Source organism: Lemur catta, chromosome 2 (assembly GCF_020740605.2).
Source record: "Lemur catta isolate mLemCat1 chromosome 2, mLemCat1.pri, whole genome shotgun sequence".
In the NCBI taxonomy this organism is placed as follows: Eukaryota; Metazoa; Chordata; class Mammalia; order Primates; family Lemuridae; genus Lemur; species Lemur catta.
Window position 1 is genome coordinate 33,700,342 of NC_059129.1, and position 24,214 is coordinate 33,724,555.

At 44.7% G+C, this 24,214-nt stretch overlaps 1 protein-coding gene across 2 annotated transcripts in view; it reads right to left on the minus strand.

Moving 5' to 3' along the window:
- Positions 1-12,300: 12,300 nt before the first annotated feature.
- The window catches only part of TPST1 (tyrosylprotein sulfotransferase 1), a 98,748-nt gene continuing 86,834 nt past the window's right edge, over positions 12,301-24,214 (minus strand). The window contains exons 4-6 of one of the 2 annotated variants that reach the window (XM_045543198.1): positions 18,037-18,087; positions 15,816-15,862; positions 12,301-12,842 (exon numbers count right to left, since the gene is read on the minus strand). In XM_045543198.1, coding sequence (XP_045399154.1) covers positions 15,845-15,862; positions 18,037-18,087 — 69 coding nt within the window. In that variant the 3' untranslated portion in view covers positions 12,301-12,842; positions 15,816-15,844. Of the gene's footprint in view, positions 12,843-15,815; positions 15,866-18,036; positions 18,088-24,214 lie in introns of both variants that reach the window. The other variant, XM_045543197.1, reaches the window with a different exon arrangement.

A 24,214-nucleotide genomic window follows, 5' to 3' on the forward strand; every position in this document is an offset into this window, starting at 1 on the left:
TCTTATCCACCTTTCTCAAAAACACCTGTAACAAAATGTCCTCTTTCCAGCCTGATGACAATTAGGATGTTTCAGCTGTAAAAGAAACCACAACCAAAGTGATGAGGGACGGAGTGAGGGAATTTCATTTCATTACGTTACGTAACACGAAGTCTGAGCAGCGCCAGGGTTGGTGCATTCAGTGACTCCGCGAAGACTGGGCCGCCCGGCCGCTCCGGAAAACCAGCTCTAGAAAACCTCAGAGCTGAGAGACGGTTTTTCCAACACCCTAACGCAAGGCTGTGTAAAGAAAATGGGAAGGAGGAGGAAGGGGAAAGTCTCCGTGCGATCAGTTTTACGTTGTTGAATGTGTTTTCATCTTCCATTTCTGGTGGTAATTTATTTCCTTTAGGAATGTATGTAGTTTCCCATTTGGTTTTGTTTACGCACCGTGGGGAGATCCAAGGCCAGCAGCTTGCTGAGAGGGAAGGGGTTGGACCTGGCCCTCGAGGAAGGCAGAGCTCTTTGCCGGCAGCGACCATCCCCAGCCCTCAGTGGAAGGACTCCCGGGCCAGCTCTCGCAGGGAGGGCTGCAGGGAGCCATAGGGAACGTTCGAGGGAGGGTGGGTGGCACGTGCCCAGGCAGAGGTGGGGGCTTCTCTGAGAACAGGCTCTGGGATTTAATGCTCCTCCAAGAGCCACGCAAACAGTCCTAGAAGCATCAAGCCCTGAGATGAGTAAACCGGGTTATGTTTTCTGCCAAACCTCCCCAAGCAGAACTTTTGAGTGCTGGCAAATTTTCAAAGTGCTGATTCAGCTCCGGAATTTCCTCTCCTGATTTTAATTTATTGAATAAATATTTTATTAATAACAAAAATAATGGAAATGAAAATAGGAACAGAAGCATCCACCTTCTTTTAGTTTTAATTTGGATTTAAATATTTTAGACATATAAACAATTATAGATAATAACACATGAGAACTCGTCTACTGTACTCACGTCCTGGCTCGTGAAACAAAGTATTACAAACACAGTCGGTGCATTACTTTCTAATCTCTTTCCCCTCCCTCATAAATGTGATATGTATCATTCCATGCATGGCATGCATGTTTTCTTTTTAGTCGGGATTTAAACAAAAAAGTACAAAATCATATATGTACAGTTTGAAGAATAATTATAAAGGAGATAGCCAGACAACTTCCAGCCAATCAAGAAATAGAACACCCCAGTTGCCATGCACTCAGTGGAGTCCTCCCTGATGAAGGTGATTCTGTTCTCTGAGAGGTCACCACTAGCCTCACTTTAGTGACAACCATTTCCTTGTTTTCCAAGTTTAACCACCTGAATATCCCTCTCTAAGCAATGTAGTTTGATGTTTATTTTGGACTTTATTTATTTTTTTGAGATGAGGTCTCGCTTACTCATCCAGGCTACAGTGCAGTGGCACGATCCCCGCTCACTGCAGCCTCAAACTCCTGGGCTCAAGCGATCCTCCTGCCTCAGCCTCCCGAGCAGCTGGGACTACACATGTATATCACCATGCCCAGCTAATTTTTTGTAGAGACAGGGCCTTGCTATGTTGCCCAGGTTTGTCTTAAACTCCTGGGCTCAAGTGATCCTCCCGCCTTGGCTTCCCAAACTGCTGGGATGATAGGCATGCGCCACTGTGCCCAGCCTTGTTGTGGGACTTTAAATGAATGGAATCCATTCCGTGGTTATTATCCATGCCACTGTTGACAAATATTTAATCCAGTGTTACACTATGACAAACCGTGCTGCTATGAACTTTATTTTTATGCCTTATGCTGCCATGAACATTTTTTTTTTTTTTTGAGACAGAGTCTCACTCTGTTGCCCAGGCTAGAGTGAGTGCCGTGGCGTCAGCCTAGCTCACAGCAACCTCAAACTCCTGGGCTTAAGCGATCCTCCTGCCTCAGCCTCCCGAGTAGCTGGGACTACAGGCATGCGCCACCATGCCCAGCTAATTTTTTCTATATATATTTTTAGTTGGCCAGATAATTTCTTTCTATTTTTAGTAGAGACGGGGTCTCGCTCAGGCTGGTCTCAAACTCCTGACCTCGAGCAATCCACCCGCCTCGGCCTCCCAGAAGGCTAGGATTACAGGCGTGAGCCACCACGCCCAGCCTGCCCTGAACATTTTATATCACATTGTGTCACTCCCCCATTTAAAGCTCTTTAAAGAGAGCCTTGTTTCAGGAGAGGGGTGAGGAAATCACTTGATTCTGAGTGAGGTGAGAAGAATAGGCAGCAAGGAAGAGAAAAGTGCAAATACTCTGTCAAGGAGTTTTGCTAGCACCCAGAACTCCCATGCTTCCCAAATTTTAACTGTAATATATCAACCTTTGATCACTAGATTCTATCCTCCCACCTCTCTCTCAAGGCCTGGTTTACCTGCTTAACATTGATAGTCTTAAATCCTTAAGACTGATGGTTCCTTGCCCTCTCACCTCCTCCCTCCCCAGGGATCTAATTATTTGACTTTATTTTCTCCCCTATCCTACCAAGATCCGATTGCGTGTCCATTTCAACACCTTTCTCGGGAATGCCCTCATGTGTTTGTTCTCTGCCTTCTCCAGCACCCGAGAGTCCTGCAAACCCACAACCTCGTATTAACCCGTCAATCTCCTGCGCCCTGTCCTGGGCAAGAGTCACCACCATGTGAATTGGTAGCTCCACAAACACATGACTGACTCGCAGAGCTCTCAGGGCATTGTGCCAGCGTCCTAGGCAGCTCTCCTCTCTACTTCCAACCTTACCATTCTTTTCACAACCCTTTCTCTCTCCAGGAAATCCCCTCTTCCTCCAGCAAATGGCAACTTGGCTTTTATTGCACAGAGAAATGCAGGCTCTCAGGCTTGAAGGACTCCCTCAACTTCCTACCACCTCACCTGCAAGTTTATCTGCAAAGTCACCTCTCCCCCCCTACCCCCGCCCGCTTTAAGAAGTTTCTCTTCACTGGGTTTGGGGCTAATTCTTCCAACTGGCTTTTGCTGCCTTTCTTTTCCAGGATGGGACCTTACTCCATCAGTTAACTCTTCTCTCTCCTGTATTTTCAGTCTCTCCCTCTATATTGTGCTCTTTGCTATAGCCTACTCTATGTGTCACTTTCTCCCATTATATATTTTTTTTTCTACTTTTTTTTTTTTAATTAAATACAGGGTCTTGTTGTGTCACCCAGGCTGAGTGCAGTGGTACAATCATAGCTCACTGCAGCCTTAAACTTCTGGGCTTAAGTAATCCTTCCGCCTCAGCCTCCCAAGTAGGTAGGACTACAGTCATGCACTACCATGCTTGGTTAATTTTTAAACATTTTTTGTAGAGATTGGTGTCTCGCTATGTTGCCCAGGCTGGTCTTGAACTACTGGTCTCAAGTGATCCTCCCACCTTGGCCTCCCAAAGTGCCAGGATTACAGGTGTGAGCCACTGTGCCCGACCTAACTTTCTCCCATTAAAAATGAACAAAACTCTTCCTCAGTCCTGCATCCTTCTCTAGGTAGCACATCTTCTTTCTCTGTTCCTTTCTAGTCAATATTCTCACAGGAATAGTTCACACTGGCTTCTTCTCCTTCCTTATCCCCATTGCAAATTAGACCACCGACCTACCATTTCCCTGAAACTGCTGCCCCCAAGATCACCAAGTGGCCTCCTAATTGCCAAAGCCAATATTTTGTCCTTCGTGAACTCTCTGAAGCACGCCACTATTGACCAGTGTAGGAGCAAAGGGAAAACTTCCCCTTTGCCCTCGGAAGTTTCACGGAGACATCAGCTCACAAAAGGCGATTAATAAGAGAAAAGGCATAGAATTTATTAACGTGTACATGGGGAGCATCACAGAGTGACTACCCACCCCCCACAACGGGTGCAGAAGCTTATGTACCATCTTGATGTTACAGAAGGAACGAGGCCTCAGAGCATGGCCCACACCAGGCTGCTGGTGCTGAAGCAGGTTGTCGTGGCAAGACAGCTTATGGGAGGGAGAGAAGAGGAGGCTTGGCTAGCAAAGGTGGTCTCGTCATGCAGGTGACATCTCCCAAGTAGCAGCCCTCAGAGAGAATAGATGGTAAATGTTTCTTTCAGACCTTTAAGGTGTCCGACTCCCAGTTAATGTTTCCTAGACTGAGACAAAGGAAGTCCTGGCTACATCATGCAGATGTTTTACAGACATAGATTTTTTTCCCACAAGAGGCATCTTTGCAGGGCTATTTCTGTTTGCTGGCCCTCTGACAGCCATCTCAAAATATGCCAAAGAAATATATTTTGGAGTAAAATATTTTGATTTCCTTCACCAGCTTTTCTTTCTGGAACCCCCTTCCTCCTTTGAATTTCTCAACCCTCTCCTCTCCTCTGCATCTCTCTTCCATCCCCTGGCGGTGCCCACCCTCCCCTCATCCATTCAGCGTGCTGGATCGTAGAATTAGTCACAGGCTTGCTTCCCTTCCCTTTCTACATACGCTCTCAAAGTGCTCTGTCTGCTCCCGTGGCTTCAACCAGCATCTAGACATTAAAGATTCCCAAATTTCAATTTCCAACCCAGATTTTTCTCTTGTACCTTATCCTACTAAAACTGACTGCCTGACATCTCTAACTTGTGTCCCCCGGGGTACTTCAAACTTAACGTGTCCAAAACCTAACTCCTCTTTCCACCAAATATTTTCATCCTCCTTTATTTCCCTCAGTTTTCTCCATCCCTTGTCCCTCATCCACGGGGACAAAGGGAGGTATCAGTTGAGAGGGTGGAGTCAGAGGCTTGGCCTTCCCTTGCTCTTCTGGCCTGGGGGTGGGGTGTTTTCCAGCAGCTTCCCAGGGCGCACAAGCTTGGCAAGAGCCAGTTGCTCTCAGCCGGCTCAGCTCCCCTCAGCCCCAGATGCACCCGGTCCTTAACCAGTGCTGTCCCTCAGCGTGGACCTCTCTTCCCATTGTCTGCTTGGTCAGCGTGCCGATAGCTTCTTATCTTTGACTCCCCTGAAGTGTGCCTCACTGGATCCTAGAAGCTTGGAATCTGAAAGCTGCTTTCCCCGGAGTCCTTTGTGTCCTGGGTTCCACAGGCGACCTGACCTTCACCAAACAGAGCAATGAGCTTGAGATTTGGAGGGCAAATCCTGTGCGAATGAACACTGAATTAGTGACCATGATTTTTGCCCTTTCTGCTGGCAAGCTTGGATATGGGATTGTTAAAACTTTTGTCTGTTTTGGCTGTAGCAGAGGTCCCGGTGTCGGTCTCCAGCTTCCTGGCTGCCAAGGCAGGGTGGAGGCTTTCGTTCTGCTGTTCCATTCATCTCTGTAGTATTGCCAAGGTCTAGTGCCCATAGTAGGAACTCAGTAAATGAATATATGAAAGGACTTTGTGCTATGATCAAGTTCAAATTAATTACCAGTCTCCACAGATTTTTTTCTCATTTGTTTTGTTGGCATTATTTGTATATAGAGGCACAAATTGTTGTCATTAATATTGTAGAGGTAGGGAATTCCAGGATGCCATCATGCTGGGTGGTGGGAAGGGGCTTCCCCCAAACTGTGAGAGGTCCAGGGGGTCTTATCCAGAGCAGAGGGCTCTTTGGTTTGGGGAACACACTGGTCACCATGGATATTTTGCCATGCAAGATGACATGGGCCCTGAGGTGTTTCATCCCAAGTTCTTTATACTGTTGGGGATCAGAAAATGGTACCCCAGGACAAGGGCCTCAGCAGCAGCCTTAGAAGCAGAAGTTTTTCTCTGACTTTCTCCTGTCCTCCTGCCTCTCAGCCCCATTCTTCCCTGGGGCTGGCCAGAGAAATTAGAATCCCTCTTCTCCAAGGCCAGTTATAAAAACCAGAACTCCTTTTCCTGAAAGCCACCCATAAAACCAAAAATGATTCTGCATAAAACCTGGCCATAAAGAAGTTATCTGACCTGCCCTATTTGACTGTAGGTCAAAAGACCACCATTCCAGAGAGGGTCCTGCCCCACACCCGGAAGGAAGGCATGCGTGCTCAGAGAGGCCAAGCTGGGTTTGCCCACGCAGTCTGTTAGCATTAGATCGTACCCTTTTTGTCCAAACATATTTCTACATGGTGGTCCATACTTTGTTGAACCTAAGCATAAAAATGGACAATTTCCCTTGTATCTTTGAGTCTCCATTCTGAAAGTTCTCATATATATACATTAAATAAAATGTATGTGCCTTTTCTCCTACTCATCAATCTGCCTAATGTCAGTGATTTTTCATCTAACATTTAGGGGGCCAAGAGCCTTGGTCCCTACAACACGTAGGCTTTTGATGTTTTATATTTTCATTTATTATTTAAACAAAAATTAGCACTATGAAATATAGATGCAAAAATAACTCACATTCAGAATTCCATGAAAATAGTGTTTTATGAATTTAGTTTGAGGGTTCATAGTTGTCCTACCTAATATTGCATATTATTTTTTCATCCATAATTTCTCTTGTTCCAGCCACCTCTGGAAGCATTATGGCCACATCCCACTGGTGGGTGAGTAAGTATTGGAGCCACTTCCCTGATTCTCCCTCCCACCCCATGCCCAGTTGATGTGGTATTTCCACTGGGCTGTCAGTTCAAGTTTAAGCACTTCACAGCTTGAGTATCTATTACCCGAATATGGCTCCATCAAATGGAAAAAGAATTTAGCTGGAAATACAATCCCTTGCATGCTGATAAAATACACCTCATCTCCTAATGTCCCCATCTTTCGGGGCTTCTGCACTATTCCACAGCCTTTGTCCTCCCAGGCACCTCACCCACTTAGGAACCATGTTGGATCGGAGGCTGGGATGGGCCTGCTTCTGTCCGAGGCAGTAAAAGGGTACCAGGGCAAAACAACTTGCCGTTTAGTGGTGTCTGGCTCTGGAGTTCTGACATTTGTTTGGAACTTCCAGCTGAAAGTCCTTTTGGTTAGCTAGAAACATTAAGGTACAGTGAAACATTAAAATATTCCAAAGCAATTTAGGGTTAAAATAATCTATAAGGTCAGGGGTCTGCAGACTTTTTCTGCAAAGGGCCAAACAGTAAATATTTTCAGCTTAGCAGGCCAGATGGTCTCTGTCTCAACTACCTGACTCTGCCGTTGTTGAGGGAAGCGGCCACAGACAAGACGTGAATGAACGGTGGCCAGGTTGGCTCGCTGGCTGTAGTTTGCCAACCCTCGCACAAGAGAGACATAAACCCTACACACTGTGAGTTTTTCAGATGTGCTCCTTCTAAAGGTCCTAATAGCTGATACCCTGCTTCATTTCTGATTCAAGTCTCAGTTATTTATTTGTGAAGAATAATCAATAGCCAAGACCTGAGATTATTAATATTACTAGTTTTTCATCAGAATGGTTGGCCAAATAATGAGTCATCAGAAAATAAATGAGTTGAGAGCTAATGTTAGGTCTAACTAGACACGTAGCCTTGTGTAAGTTATAGCACGACTCTAAACTCAGTCTTTTGTCTGTAAGATCAGAGGGTTCAATCTCATGGTTTCTTTCTTTCTTTAAAAAAAACTCTCACTGCTTTTTACTTTTTTACGGAATGAATTCATGTTGATAGTAGCACATTTAGAAAACAGTTAATCAGAAAGGACAAAAATCCCCACTCTACTACTAAGAGATACCACTGTTAACATTTTGTGACATGTCCTTTCAGTCGTATATTGATGATTCTGTTTATTTTTCTATCTTTAAATAACAAAAATGGGATCACATTAAACAGCTTTGTGACCTCAAATTTTCATTTACTATAACACTAACATTTTCCTGTGTTAATAAATATTTTTCTGTCATATTTATTAGAGTAGTATTTTATTAATGTGGGTGTACCATAATTCATTTAGCCAATACCCTCTATTATTAGGTTGTTTCAATTTTTTTGCTCTTACAAACTCATTGCAATGGACATCTCTGTAGAGAAAATTTTCAACACATTCATCATATTATATATTTCCTTATTTCTTTCAACTTTACAGCTTTTTCATAATGTAGCAGTCATTCCATGTTTGGCCAACAGAGGGCATGTTAAGCTTTCCTTCTCAGGACAAGGCCATGAGCCGTTTCTACTGTATGTAATAAAAAGTGGTTTCATTGTGAAAACTATTCAATTTTGGAGCTTTAGTAATCAACGCACTCCAAAGGGAACATAAAAGTCATTTATTTTTGTAACACTATTAAACACACACACATACCCCAATACTCAAATAATAAACCGCTTTGTTAGGACTTAAACCCAAAAGGAATAAAAATGACCTCTTTGCTCAACTTAGAATAACTGAAAGGAGTACTCTATTTTATGAAGAGACACAGTCTCTGTAGAAAATTATAGCGATTAGTGACAAACTAGCAGGAAAGGCAACTCAATCCTGAAAACACTGACTTTGCCAGAGAAAAGCCCAGACAGCCCCAGGATTTGTAGCTCCCTAAACATAGTTTGGAGTAACGCTGAATGGAGTCTTGCCTATACCATTTCTTACCAATTACCTACCAGCCAGTTTTGGGTAGGAAATACTATAAGTTTTGTAAGATTGAGCTTGAAGAAAGGGTTTTTATGTGTATTTTTCTTTTATTTTTCTTTTTGAGACACAGTCTTGCTCTGTCACCTGGGCTAGAGTGCCCTGGCGTCAGCCTAGCTCACAGCAACCTCTAACTCCTGGGCTCAAGTGGTCCTTCTGCCTCAGCCTCCCGAGTAACTGGGACTATAGGCATGTGCTATGCCTGGCTAATTTTTTTCTATATATTTTTAGTTATCCAGATAATTTCTTTCTATTTTTGGTAGAGACGGGGGTCTCACTCTTGTTCAGGCTGGTCTTGAACTCCTGACCTCGAGCGACCCTCCCGCCTCGGCCTCCCAGAGTGCTAGGATTACAGGCGTGAGCCACCGCGCCCGGCCTGTGTATTTTTCTTGATTTTCACCAAGACCATAACGTCCTGAGGGTAGCGATCTGCCTATACTTTTTGGCACATACAATTATACCAAATTACTAAGTACAAGGGAGGTACTTAAAAGTTGTCAGCTAACACTAATGATGAGTTTCTATTCTTGCACAAAGACGATTATTGAGAGGCAGACGAGAGGAGCAGTTAAGGCACAGGTTCTGGAGCCAGGCCGCCTGCATCCGTCTCCAGGCCCCGTCACTGACTCCTGTGCAATCTCGGGCGAAGTACTTGACTTCTCTGAGCCAATGTTTCATCATCTTATAAATCGTCCGTAGTAATAGTACCCGCCTCGGGGGTAATTACTAAAGACATTAGCAGGCCATACGGTCTCTGTCTCAACGACGTAACTCCGCCACTGTTGAGGGAAGCAGCCAGGCGGGCCAGGCTCGGCTCACTGGCTGCAGTTTGCCAACCCTTGCGCAAGAGAAAGAAAGAAATCCTATACTTTGTGATTTTTTTCAAACATGCTCCATCTAAACAGCCTAAAAGAATTATTACTTGAGTTTAGTGTGCGAAGTGGTTAGCACAGGGCTGAGAGCGAGAAGCTCTTGATCAATGTTACAGGAATGATCACTTGACTGGATGATTCTGCACAGCTGACGCTTTCTCCACGCTTCTCCCACAGCCACCGAGGACAGCAGCCTGTGTCTGGCTTCCCCCTGACGTGGCCGTGGCCGTGGCCATGCTGGGTCCAGGAAGCTCCCTGACGGCCACAGGCCACGCCTCCACCCTGGCCCCTTGCCCAGGAACCTCCTCTGGAATTTTACTCCAGCCATCTTTCATTTGTTCCACAGGAGTTCCACTTGATTCCCTTAAATCATCACCTCTCACAAATACACAGATCTTCATAAATAGCTGATGGTGGTCTAATGTGCCACATGGAACAGAAATGCTTTTCTTCACTTTTCCGTGCACAAGAAAAATGTGCTCAGGACAGAGAGAGACAGGGCTTTGTGAAAGAAGGGACAGCAGAAGGGACGGAGGTGCTACAGCACTTGCTCCTGCAGGCCGGCTGCCAGTCCAACGCTGTCCTGAGTCAGCCCTTCCGGAAGTGGCTTCCTGTTTGAGTGCACTCCTGCCCGACGGTGGGTTCTCCAGGGGTGGGCAGGTAGGGGAATAAAAATCAGACGTTTCTTTAGAGGCAAGTATTGGGATCTGGGTGGGTTATGGTTCAGAGATGTTCTTCCCTTCTGTTCCGATAGGCCCCAGATGGGTGCGCGACCTCTTCCCCACAAAGCTGGTGACATAAGCTAACACCGGAAACAAGCAAAAAAAATCATGTTATGCTGAAGCTGATTTAATTGCTATTTGGACGTTGTAGCAGTTAATTAAGACTGCATGAGGAAATGGGACTTAAGAGAGCTGAACTCTTACCGGGGCTGGGACTCCCCAGGTTGGAGACTGGGTGCCTGGGCTTCTGGGAGAAGCAAAAGTGAAGAGAAGGAAAGAATTTTGGCAGCAGAATAGCTTGGACGTTTAGATGTGATTTATTAGGCATTAAAGAATCAAAAAAGGTTTTTGAGCAAAGAAGTGACTTAAAACATAACGCTGTACACAGGATTGAACTGGCAGCAGTATTTATTTTAAATGGAAGGGGACAGGGCCAGAGGGGTGGAGTGGAAAGGACATTAGGGCGGGCCTTGGGCCTGGATACCGGGTCACCACAGTGGCGCTAGCTGGGGAGGTGCAGGGGTGGGGGCTTATGTAAAAAGCCTTTTTTTTTTTTTTTTAATTAAAAAAATTTTTTTAGACACAGGGTCTCGCTCTGTCACCCAGGCTGGCGTGCAATGGTGCAATCATAGCCCATTGCAGCCTTAAACTCCTGGGCTCAAGCGATCCTCCTGCCTCAGCCTCCCAAGTAGCTGGGACTACAGGTGCACCTGGCTAATTTTTAAATTTTAGTAGAGTAGGGGTCTTGCTATGTTGTTCAGGCTGGTCTCAAACTCCTGGTCTCAAGTGATCCTCCCACCTCAGCCTTCCAAAAGTGCTGGAATTAGAGGCGTGAGCCACTGTGCCCGGTCTTGTGTTAAGGGACTTGACTTGACATGGCTGAGCCTGTTTCTTCATCTGTCAGATGGTTTGTATGCCAGAAGTTTCCTGGGAAGATTAATCATTCACCAAGTATTTTACTTGGTTCCTAGAAAGTGCCAGATACTTTGCTAGGTGCCAAGGATACCAAAATGGAAAAGAAAAAACATAGTCTCGGTCCTCCAGGAACTTACTGTCTAGTGTAGGAGACAGACAATGAAAAAGCAACAAATAGATTAAAAACCGCAAAGTGTGATTGTGTAGGCAGGAGCGGGATCCACCTTTCAGTTCAAGAGGGCAGGGAGAATCTCCCTGAGAAGTGGAACTTACTGAGTCCAGAGAATTGAGGAGCCCATCAGGCAGAGCAGAGGGAAGAACATTCCAGGGAGAGGAATAAGCGGTGTAGAGGCAGGAAAATCTCGATGTGTTCCAGAAATAGAGAAGCCTAGAGCCCAAGGGGTGGAGTGGGAAGAAAGGCCTGTGATGGGAGGGAGGGGACAGTGGTGCTGGATCCTGCCAGGAGTCTGGGCCCTCTAAACGAGGCGGCATGCCACCAAAAAGTTCCAGGTGGGGAGGGTCACGTCCAGATGTGTATTTTAAAACTATGATCCTGCCGTGTGCTGAACAGACTTGAGGGTGCAAGGGCAGGAATGGGATATTGCTTGGGAGGTCATCTACTGCAGCAGCCTAGGTGACAGACAGTGATGTCTTAGATCAGGGTGGGAGCAGTGGAGCTGCAGGGAAGTGGATGGATTCAAGAAATACTTGAAGGTAGAATGAAAGATCTTGGATGTGGGTGGAAAGAGGAGGAAGAGGATGAAATCAAGTGTGACTCTTAGGTTTCTGGCTTGAGTGACAGGATAGAAAACATTGCAATTACTGATACAGATATGACCTGTCTGTATAGGTACAAATTTGGGGGCAGAGATGAAATAACATGTTAACCTCCCTGAATCTCATGAAACAAAGGAAAAAAAAAAGAGAGAGAGAGACAGAGAGAAAGAAATAACATGTTAAATATCTTTTTCAGTGCCTGGCGTATAAAATACACTCAAAAATGGGAATTATTACTATTACCTAGCCATTCCGTGTTCAGTAACAGTGGAGTCTAGAAAACTGGAAACAGTAACCTCTTTGTCCTTGAATACAGTATACAAAAGCATGAAACAGAACAGGATTCTGGAAGTGGATGGCAACAGGTTCTCTCTGAAATAAATTAAACATCACTAAAAAATTCTGACACCTAGAGGGGAATATGCAAAATACAGCCAGCTGGAGAAACTGGTTTATCAGAACACCATCTGATAAGGTCTTGTGCTTCTCTGAAATCACATTAAGGAAAACTTGTAACTACCAGAATGCTTCACACTTAAAGCTTTTATTTTGAAAAATAAAATACAAAAGTCATTAAGTTGTAAATGTATAATGGTAATTTTCCAACTTCTCAGAAATAATACAATGAATTAATTAAATAATTAAGATATTTAATATTATCCACATCAATACATTTAAACAGGCCCATGTGTTCTACAAAACATTAGAACGTGTATAGACAACCTATTCCAAAATGAAACTGCCCAATTTTGCTTACAGGATGCCATTTTTAAACCCTCCCCTTGAAAACAAAGTTTGTAACGTGGTGAGAAAGGATGAGGACAGGCGCGGTTTTGACAGAAAGCATGTGACCCTTCTGGGCTCCTTCTCGTGGGGCTGTGCATGTGATCAGGGTCAAGAGCTCGTCACTCGGGAAGCCGATCACTCCAGGAGGCCCAAATGTGTGCAGACACCTCTACCCCTCAGCAAATGAAGAGATGTGGCCACAGTGCAGATGCTCCACTGAGCTCAGCAGGGGACAGCCAGTTCTAGAAACTTCCCTTCCACTGAAAAGGCAGCAGTCTTTCCTAGGGCAAACAAACAGAATGTGGTTACAGGTGTGAAGTTCCAATCCATCCCCCTGCGCCATCACCACCTCCTTCCCGCTGGGGGCCCAGCACAGGCAGAGCAGGCTCCTGCGGGCAGGAACGGCAGTTACTGGGACCAGCAGCCGCGGAGGGGGGAGCAGCAGCCGCGGAGGGGGGGAGCAGCAGCCGCGGAGAGGGGAGCAGCTGCCGCGGAGAGGGGAGTAGCTGCCGCGGAGAGGGGAGTAGCTGCCGCAGAGGGGGGGCCAGCTGCCGCGGAGGGGGGAGTAGCTGCCGCGGAGGGGGGGCCAGCTGCCTCGGAGGGGGGAGTAGCTGCCGCGGAGAGGGGAGTAGCTGCCGCAGAGAGGGGAGTAGCTGCCGCAGAGGCGGGGGCCAGCTGCTGCGGAGGGGGGCCAGCTGCTGCGGAGGGGCCAGCTGCTGCGGAGGGGGGAGCAGCAGCCGCGGAGGGGGGAGCAGCAGCCGCGGAGGGGGGGGCCAGCTGCCGCGGAGGGGGGAGCAGCAGCCGCGGAGGGGGGAGCAGCAGCCGCGGAGGGGGGAGCAGCAGCCGCGGAGAGGGGAGCAGCTGCCGCGGAGAGGGGAGTAGCTGCCGCGGAGGGGGGGAGTAGCTGCCGCGGAGGGGGGGCCAGCTGCCTCGGAGGGGGGAGTAGCTGCCGCGGAGAGGGGAGTAGCTGCCGCGGAGAGGGGAGTAGCTGCCGCAGAGGCGGGGCCAGCTGCTGCGGAGGGGGGCCAGCTGCTGCGGAGGGGCCAGCTGCTGCGGAGGGGGGGGCCAGCTGCTGCGGAGGGGCCAGCTGCTGCGGAGGGGGGGGCCAGCTGCTGCGGAGGGGGGCCACCTGCTGCGGAGGGGGCCAGCTGCTGCGGAGGGGGCCACCTGCTGCGGAGGGAGCCAGCTGTTGCGGAGGGGGGCCACCTGCTGCGGAGGGGGGCCAGCTGCTGCGGAGGGGCCAGCTGCTGCGGAGGGGCCAGCTGCTGCGGAGGGGGGACCAGCTGCTGCGGAGGGGGGCCACCTGCTGCGGAGGGCTGCTGGAGATGCACGCTTTCCCTCAGCCCGCCATGCTTTCAGACGCCTGCAAGTCACTGCTACGTTCAAAACAAGCAGATGGCAGCTAGTGCAAAGGCTACCACTGCCCCTTTCTAAATGACTGCAACTGTCACCTGCAATTGAAGCTACTATGGGGCACTGGCAGGGGCATCACATGTCCAGGGGTCAACATGTTGCTTCCTTATCATTTGAAAAAATGAATCCTAAGGTTCCTCAAGGCAAGCTTTAGAGAACACAGTGACTGTCATTCAAATGCCAAAGAGACCCAAAAGATAAGAAGAAAGACCAGTATCTAAGATGCTTCGCTGTCTCCCCAGCTTGCCCTGCGTCCTCACCGTGTATGGGCACCTACGAGCTCCACAGACAGACAGGGACGAGACGCGGCTGAAGCAGTGCGACGGCCGGGGCGCCTGACCCGCATCGTCTCCCCTGGCACGGCGGTCAGTGAGCCAGAGTGCGTGTGCGTGCGTGTAAGATTGCCTATCAATTTTGAAGGCATTTTGGATAAACAAAATTATCCAAGGCCTGATCTGATAACTGCTGTTAAACACGCATAACCACAGAGCACAAGTCTAACATTCAGCATTTGCTCCTTAGTGAAACGGCAACCTTAATCCTGAAACCTATGAATATTATTAGCTCGCTGCCATCCATGAGTCTGACACGACACAGCAGTGTCCATGTGCCTCTTACGTCTACAATCCATCGACACACGCAAGTCATAAAAATCTCTTATTCAAATTATTCAACCTCAGCTTTCTCGTGAGTACAGAGTTATACCACCTGCTGGCCTGTGGCTTGAGAACTGAATGAAATCATAGATATATAAAATTAATCATGTGTCATATATCCTATTATATATTATATGTCATATATATTCATAATATATTATATGTAACTATAAAATGCTTGGTATTTTATGCCTGATATAGAGCGTGTACTCAATAATTATATAAAGTAAAAATAAAAACAAAAATCAGCAAGCAAAACTATGAGAAAAAAATTAGTATCAGATTTTTAGAAAAACTGTTCAAGTTCTAAATGATCAAAGGCATCACTATATTATTCAGAGCAAAACAGAATCTTAAGAAAGTTTTGGGGTGGGTATGAGTCCTGAGCCACTACGTCAGGAGATCTGGATGTAGAAGCCACCTTTGCCACTACGGAGCTGCCATCCCTGGACATGCACTGATTACGTACATGTTCACAGACGTCACATAAGGGGGCTTAGAAGGCATGGCTGGCCTCGTTCACACTGTAAGCCTTAGCTACAATGACACAACGCAGGTTGCAAACGTAAGAAATAGTACATTAAAATGAGCAAAGGCTAGCTTGAAAACCAACCAGCAACAAACAAAGTGTGGAAACATTTGCAATTCCAGCACACAGAGAAAGCAGCACGGGGTGGGGGGAGGGGGGAAGGGGTGGGGGAGAGCAGGGTGGAAGAAGCCCTGGCCGGACGTCAGGAGATGGGGTTCGTTAGCTCTGGGTTTTCCCTACCTCTGACTTTGATAAATAACCTGCTCTCCCTAGGATCAGTTTCCTTATTAGCAAACAGGCAGCTGGGCTTGATGGTCTCTAGATCCTTTTCAGCTAAAATAGTTTATAACTTTAAATTCTTCCTCATAATGAAAATAACTGTTTTTGAGCTTATTCTATGCCAGGCTCCATGTAGACATTATTATGATTGATTTTGACCGCCACTCTCTTATTAATGTGATCCTTGTTTTACAGATGAAGAAACCAGGGCACAGAGAAGTTAAGTAATTTGCTCAATGCCACACAGTAGGTGACAGAGCCAGGACTGCAACCCAGGCAGCTGACTCCAGACCTCTGTTCTCCACCCTGGCCACACTGCCTCCTGTGAGAGCCCAGGCGGGAAACCCAGAGACCCAGCAATGTCCCGCAGCTCTCACCTCACGTATGAAAGAGGTTCCTCGTTCCACTACTCCACTTGCTCCGTCTGCTGAAGGAAGCAAAAGATGTTTTATGGTCCTTGAAGCTGGTCAGCATGAGAAGTGACTGCTCCCACTGCAACATCAAACTTTCGAATGAACTCAGTCTGCTTCTGTTGTATAATAAAGAATTTGGCCTTTCTTCCTGGTTCCTGAGAAGAGACTCTAATTCCTTGGAAATTCCCAAGCAACAGGAATGTCTTCATTATTTATGAGTCCCTTAGAGCACAGCTGAGTTTATGGTAAGAGACGAGCTGACTCAGGACAGGGGCCGGTCACCACAAAGACCATCCGTGGGTTAGAGGGTTGGGGCTCCCGGCCAGCCTGAACTTGGGGAGGGGAGGCTGGCTGGACGCGGAGTTCAGTTACACAACAGATGATGCATCCAATCACGCCTACGTACATCAACCCTGATAAAAACTCTGGGTGTGGAAGCTCAGTGGAGCTTCCTGGTGGTGAACACACAGATGTGCCAAGCGGGTGACGTGCCCTGATTCCATAGGGAGAGGGCGCAGAAGTTCTATACTCAGGACCCTCCCAGACCCAGCCCTGTGTGTCTCTTCATTTGGCAGGTCCTGATTTGCAGCCTTTATAGTAAAACTGTCATGGTAAGTGTCGCGCTTTCCTGACTTCTGTGAGCTGTCTAGCCACTTATGAACCTGAGGGTTCATGGGCTTTAGTTTTCTCCTTCACTGGAAGTTAAACCAAAGTCCTCTACAGGCCCTTTTCTAAGTGAGTGAGTGAGTGAGTGAGTGAGTGAGTGTGTGTGTGTGTGTGTGTGTTCCATTAAATGAAACTAACTGTAGTGAGGGGCTCTGAAGTGTCTAAGTCTTTTGCCCGATTTTTAAATCTTTTTCTATTGATTTGTAAGAATTCTCTATATTTTATACATGAGCCCTTTGTTTCAAACATTTTCTCCTACTTAACACTTACTTTTTAATCTCTTTATGATGATTTTTAATAAGTAAACATTCTCAACTTTTTTTCTTTTCTTTTCTTTTTTTTTTTTTTTTTTTGAGACAGGCTCTTGCTTTGTTACCCAGGCTGGAGTGCAGTGGCATCATCATAGCTCACTGGAGCCTCAAACTGCTGGGCTCAAGTGCTTCTCCTGCCTCAGCTTCAAAGTACCTAGGACTACAAGTGAGGGCCACTGCACTCAGCTAACTTAAAAAAAAAATTTTTTTTTTGTAGAGATGGGGTCTTACTATGTTGCCTGGGGTGATCTCAAACTCCTGGCCTCAGTGATCCTTTTGCCTTGGCCTCACAAAGTGCTAGAATTACAGGTGTGAGCCACCACGCCCAGCCTACATTCTCAATTTTAATGTAGTCCAAATTACCCATCTTTAAATGAATGACTAGTGCTTTAAATGACTTAAGAAATCCTCTCCTCTTAAGGTCATGAAGATATTCTCCACTATTCACTATTTTGCCTTTCACATTTAGGTCTACAGTCTACCTGGTAATGATTTTTATGTGTGCTGTGAAGCAGGGGTATCCCGTTAGTTTTAGTCTCAAATTCCTTTTCTTGACTCCTTCAGACTTATTAGCAAGCTACCCTTTGGATTTGACATTCTGTCAAGACTGCCTCTAGGATTTTTCTCTGGCTCCAATTCCACAGCCTGTGAATGAGTCTGTTCATGAATCTACCCAGGTTTCTGGGACATAATACCCAGCCTGGGCCCAGAGCCCTGTGCTCCTGTCTCGAACAGTTGATCAGAGTCTTCTGGATAGACCAGGAGTTCCTTGAGAAGACCTTTCATCCCAGCTCTGTCTCCTGAGGACTTATCCCAATTTCTCACCCATACCAGACACCCAGTGAACATTAGGTATCAGAAGGCTGGAGCAGATTCACCAAGGCATACTCCTTATATGTGGAAGGCTGTGTGGTGTGTGCATGACCTCAAGTACTTGGATTTTAGTTATCACTAAAGTATTTCCCTAGTTTTAGAAAACACTGGGCTCTCTGAAATTAAGACTGTGTTAAATTGTTATTAAAATCAACAAGTACTAGAGGCCACTCTTTCTTCCACCAGCACATACCATCATCTCTTTTTTCCCCTCTATTATTCCCTTTTGTTTTCTTATTTCTTTTTAATTCCATTATCTCTTTCACAAGACTACTTCAATGCAAGAGCTGATCTATTATATATTATACATCAAGAGGAGGAGGCAGATACAGTACCTGGGATTGCTCTTTAAGAAAGTCAGGTAGTTGAAATTCTCCTTTATGGACCTGGAAAAACAAAGCAGGCATGAGTCTAAGGAAAGGGGCACTGCCACCATCATTTGAGGACACGTGCAATGCCCGACAGAGGCTGGGTTTGCTGCTCTGTTCACGATGAGTCAGAACAAGGGAGAGGCCTGTCAGCTGAAGAGCAGCCAGAGGCAGGACGGAGTGAGATCCGCGGTCACACCGACTCCCTCCTCCCCCACAGGCACATCTGCCACCTGGGCTGGCTAGGAGAGGGCTCGGGATACCTGAAGAGGGAAAAAAAGCATCCTTATATCCCCAATTCCAATTATATTAGCTGAGAGAGAAAACAAGGCCAGGCAATTCCCCTCAAGCAATGAATACAGAATTCAGCTTGTAAGTAAGCTCCTCTTGGTTGCTGTTCGAATTCTCCAAGGTTATAACCCCGATTTAATCCAACTTCACTTTTCTTAATTTACCTGAGATTCTCATGATTTGAATATTAGATGATCCTTAAAATGATATATATTTTAATCTCACAAAATTTTTTACACATAAAACTTACTATTTTTAATTTATAAAAAGCAATGTTTCCAATAATGGGTAAATAGTTTTTTCAAATTACATTTATTACGTCAAAAAAACCACACTGGATATCTAAGAATAAATCTAATAAAAGATGTGTAAGACCTTAACATGGAAAACTATAATACATTATTGAGAGAAATTAAAGACCCAAATAACACATAAGACATACCGGGGATAAGAAGATTCAACATAGTAAAGATGTCCATTCTCCTCAAAGGATTCTCAATTAAAATTCTAGCAGGCTTTTTTTTTTTTTTTTTGGCAGGGGGAGAGGGGTAATTTCAAGTTGATTGTAAAAGTTATATGGGAATGCAGAGGAAAGAATAGTCAAGATAGTCTTGAAAAGAAGAACAAAGTAGGAGAACTTATTCTACCATGTATCAAGACCTTATTATTATACAGCTACAATTAATCTGTATTATACAGCTATAGATATGAGCTGGACTAATTATGTATCTATAATTAAGACAGGGATTCTGGCACAAGGATAGACAAATATATCAATGAAACAGAAATAGACCCTCATATACAGATACCTGGTTTATGACAAAGATGGCATTGTAGAGCAGTGCAATTAGAATGGATAAAAAAATAAATGTGGTCTATATATACAATTGATATACTATACAGCAATACAAAACGAACTACTGCTGTATTACTGACAACATAGATGAATTTCAACATATAATGATGAAGGGGGTGGCGGGCCAGATCCCAAAGAATAATATACTACCTGTCTTCATTCAAAAAAACTTAAAGCTCATAAGTAGGCAAAACAAATCTATGATGTTAGAAATTAGGATACTGGTTACTCTGGGGAGGATGGAAATGGTAGTGATTGAGAGAGGGGCTGAGAGAGGCTTCCAGAGGGCTGGTAGGTCTCTGTCCTGACAGGAATAGTGATCATGAGGATGTGCTCATTTTGTGATCACCTACTGAGATCTGACTGGTGTACTTTCCTATATATATGTTATACTACAATTATAAAATTCAATAAACAAATTAAATCAGTGGTTTAATATTAAAAATTTACTGTGAAAACATATACACATTGTTTAGGTACAAAGATGTTTGTTTCAACACTGTTTGCAATAGCCAAAAAACCTGGAAACTAATGATGTCAATCAAGAGTGGAAAAGTTTGGTAACCACTGGACCTGTGACTAACTATTGCAGCCAGAAACTAAGGATAGTTACTGGAAAGAGTGCCACTGGGTGGCCCCTCAGAGTACGAAGAAATCTAAATGGTGAATCCTCAGCCTACAAACCTAAAGAAGTTTCTCCTTTTACTGATCCATTTGTAAATGCAGCTGCATTACTTTGGAGACTCAGAGAATGAGCGTACTTTTTTCCTATTTTTTTTGCAATGTCTAAAACCTGGTCTATTTTTAAGCTGCTAAGGCCCCACAGCATGTGCCTTGGCTGCTTTACTGACCCAGTTCAAGTTTGCTCTGCCCCAGTTCCTCTTCCATTGTCAGGTGGTTAGGTTCCTAGGCAACTTTTCTTATCTTCCTCACATCCTCTCAGACACTGAATCTCCTCTCTTTTAGCTGGCTTCCTTTTTTATTTATTTACTTTTGAGACAGAGTCTTGCTCTGTCACCCAGGCTAGAGTGCAATGGCATCATGATAGCTCACAGCAACCTCAAATTCCTGGGCTCAAGTGATCCTACTGCCTTAGCCTCCCGAGTAGCTGGGACTACAGGTGCACCACCACACCTGGCTAGCTTTTCTATTTTTAGTAGAGACGGGGTCTTGCTCTTCCTCAGGCTGGTCTCAAACTCCTGACCTCAAGCGATCCTCCCACCTTGGGCTCCCAGAGTGCTATGATTGATTATAGGTGTGAGCCACCGTGCCCAGCCTTTAGCTGGCTGCTTCTGCTAGCATTTAGGCAGGAGGTTCAACTCAAGCCCAGGCAGTCAGGCAGTCAGGGGCAGTGTGAGGCTCAGAAGGCCCCAGCCCAGCACCCTTCCATTATACCATGCTCTTTGCATCTTACATTCCCGTTAGCAAATCTAACGGTTAAATCTTCCCTTCTCTTTTTGGTTTGTTATAAAAACCAGTAAGACATGATGGAGAATTTAAGTGGGAACATGAAACACTATAAATGCCTTCTAGGTACTGACAGTTCCAGATAGTTAAGTCTTATATAAAGGAAAAAAAAAATCCTAAGTATGTGATGTCAGAAATGTAATAAACAACCAAAAGGGGCCAGGGTAAAAATATCACATAGAGGCTCAATCTAAAAATCAGTGGGAAGGTATCTGCTAGGGAACGAATGCCTCAAAAGTTAGGAACAATACTTCAAAAAGAACACTTTCCACTGACAAAGCAATTCCTATGTGTTGCAGGAAACCAAGTACTACATTGCTTATAAAAACAGCAGAGTTAGAAGTGGAATTTCCTTTGGTTAGATGAACAATGTTCCCAGACATAATATTCTCAGGCACTAAAAGACTGAGGATCTGTTTGACCGCCATGAGCTAGGTACTCAGACTCCAAATATTTCTACAAACCCTTCCCACCTCAAGCACTGAAGGAGTAACGAGGAAACAAAAGTAGGCTTCTGATTTGAGAGGCAAATTGAAAATAAAAGTAACATGGACAGCACCTAAACTTTACTATATTTTCTACACACCAGGTTGGTATCCGTAAGTGCTTCATATGTATTTACCTCATCAAATCCCGCAATCTCTTGAGGTAGATAGTATTCTCCTTTTACAGATGAGCAGCTGAGGCACAGCGAAATTAAGCCATTTGTGTGATGTAGTGAAATGGCAGCTATTCTAAAAGAATCCTCCTAGTTATCTATTTACACTGTATTAGACCACAGACAGAAGTATGGAGTCTACTGCGGTGGCCCAGACAAGAGATAATGGTAGCTCAGACCAAGGACACAGCTGTGGAGGTGGTGAGAAGGAGTAGGATTGTGGATTTTGTTTTCTAATTACATCTAGATTTCCTAACGGATTGGATGTGGACGTGAGGGACAAGAGGGGAGTCAAGGAGGACTCCAAGGGTTCTTGCCTAAGCAACTACCAATTGTAATTATGGAGCTGCCACCAACTTTGTTGGGAAAGGCTCTGGCTATAGCATATTTTGAGAGGAAGACGAGTAGTTCAATTTTGGATATGTTAAGCTTGAGAAGTCTATTAGACAAATAAAAATGTCAAGTAGGCACTGGGAAGTACAAAGTTTGGAGTTCATGGAAAAGGTCTGAACTGGAATATATAAATTTGGGAGTCATGAACCTATAAGTGGTATTTAAAGCCTTGATATTTGATGAGACAACTGAGGGGCTCAGGGTATACACAGAAGAGCTTAGGATTTAAGACTGAGATATGGGGGCTTTCTACCAGTAAGAGGTAATGGAGAAGAGGAACTAGCGAAGATGACTGAGAAGAAGCTGCCAATGGTGCAGAAGGAAAATGAAAAAGTGGTGTCCTAGAAGCCAAGTGAAAGAAACATATCAAGGAGGGAGTGATCAATTGCATCAAAAGAGGAGAGGAGATAAGATGCTATTTGACCACTGCGTGTAGCAACATTTGTATATTTTAGATGTCAGCCCTTTATCAGGTATGTGTTTTACAAATATTTTCTCTTAACATTTCTTGCAAGGCAGGTCTAATTAAGATGACAAAGTCTCTTAACTTTTGTCTGGGAAAGTCTTTATTTGTCCTTCAGTTATGAAGGATAATTTTGTAGGATACAGAATTCTAGGTTGGTGAGGTTTTTCTTTCCACACTTTAAATATTTCATGCCACTCTTTTCTTGCTTGCATGTTTCTGTGAAGAAATTCAATATTATTCTTTTTTTTTTTTTTTGAGACAGAGTCTCGCTGTGTTGCCCAGGCTCTGGCATCAGCCTAACTCACAGCAACCTCAAACTGCTGGGCTCAGATGATCCTCCTGCCTCAGCCTCCTGAATAGCTCGGCCTACAGGTACAGGCCACAACGCCCGGCTAATTTTTCTAAAAAGAGACGGGGTCTTGCTCTTGCTCAGGCTTGTTTCAAACTCCTCCTACCTCGGCCTCCCAGAGTGCTAGAATTACAGGCATGAGCCACCACCCCTGGCTTCAATATTATTCTTATCCCTTTTCCTCCACAGGTAAGGTGATTTTTGTCCTCTAGGTTCTTTCAAGATGTTATCTTTGATTTTCTGTAATTTGAATCTGTTATGACCCTAGGTATAGATTTTTTGGTATTTATCTTGCTTGTTTTCTGAACTCTCTGGATCTGTGGTTTGGTGTCTACTTTTAATTTTGGAAAATTCTCAGCCACTATTAGTTCAAATATTTCTTTTATTTCTTTCTCTCTTTTCCTCCGGTATTCCCATTGTGTGTATATAATTATATATATATATATATCTAAATATATATATAATTTTATAACTGTCCCACAGTTTTTGGATATTCTGTTTTTATTCTTTTTCCTCTTTGTATTTTAGTTTTCTACTGATATATCTTCAAGGTCACTGATTCTTTCCTTAGCTATCTATTTTCCTTTCCAGTTTACTAATGAGCCCAAAGTTATTCTTCATTTCTGTTACAGTATTTTTTATTTCTAGCATTTCCTTTGGATGCTTTCTTAGAGTTTCTACTGCTCTGCTTATGTTACCCTTCTTTCTTGCATGTCATCCACTTTTTCCATTAGAACGCTTAGTATATTAATCACAATTATTTTAAACTGCCAGTCTGATAATTCCAAAACTGCTGCCATACCTGAGTCTGTTTTTGATGCTTGTTATTGTCTCTTCAAATTCTGTGTTTTTCCTTGCTGCATGTCTTGTAATTTTTTGTTGAAAGCGGACGTGATATACTGGGTAAAAGAAACTGATGTAAACAGGCCTTTAATCTGAGGCTTTACTGTAAACAGGCATTTAATCTGGCCAGGAGTTGGGTTGTGTTTACTGTTTGCTTTAGCTGTAGGTAAAATTTCCTTCCGTGTCATTGTTTTTGTATCTCCTGTTGTTTCTGGGTTTCCCTAGAGACTCCTTATTAAAACAGGGTCTGAGAATTATAGTTCTTTTAGAAGTAATCCACTTTTATTATATATGAGCCTGACTGGTGTGGTGGTAAAGTGTGTGTGTGTACATGTGTGTCTTATAATTCCATAATTAGGTCGTGGTCTTTTAGTGAGACTGTGCACCTGGGCTGTGACTTTAACAAGTGTTTCTCAGGTTCCCTTCCGCCCCACCTTAGGTGGGATAAGAAGGCTAGAGGGGGCTGTACTTGGGTATTTCCCTTCCTCCAAGGCAGTTAGGTTCTGGAGAAGCACAAGTCAATTAGACCTGATAAACAGTTTACTTTGAGAGCAAACCACTGTTGAGGAGTGCTCTGAGCTTATTTCAACATGATTATTTTTTCCCTCTCCCTGCCTGATGCATGAGAGGATTTTTCTAGATCTTTACTCTGAGAATCTGGTGGTAATCTGTAACTCTCAGTAGGCACCTTGCCCTCCATTTTGGGGGGCAGTGATTTGCTCTGTGGCCTCAATTTCCAGATTCATCTAAGAAGAACTGATTTTCAGTTTTTGCAGCTTTCTTTTTCTTTATTCCTGATGCTTTACAATTTTATGATACTGT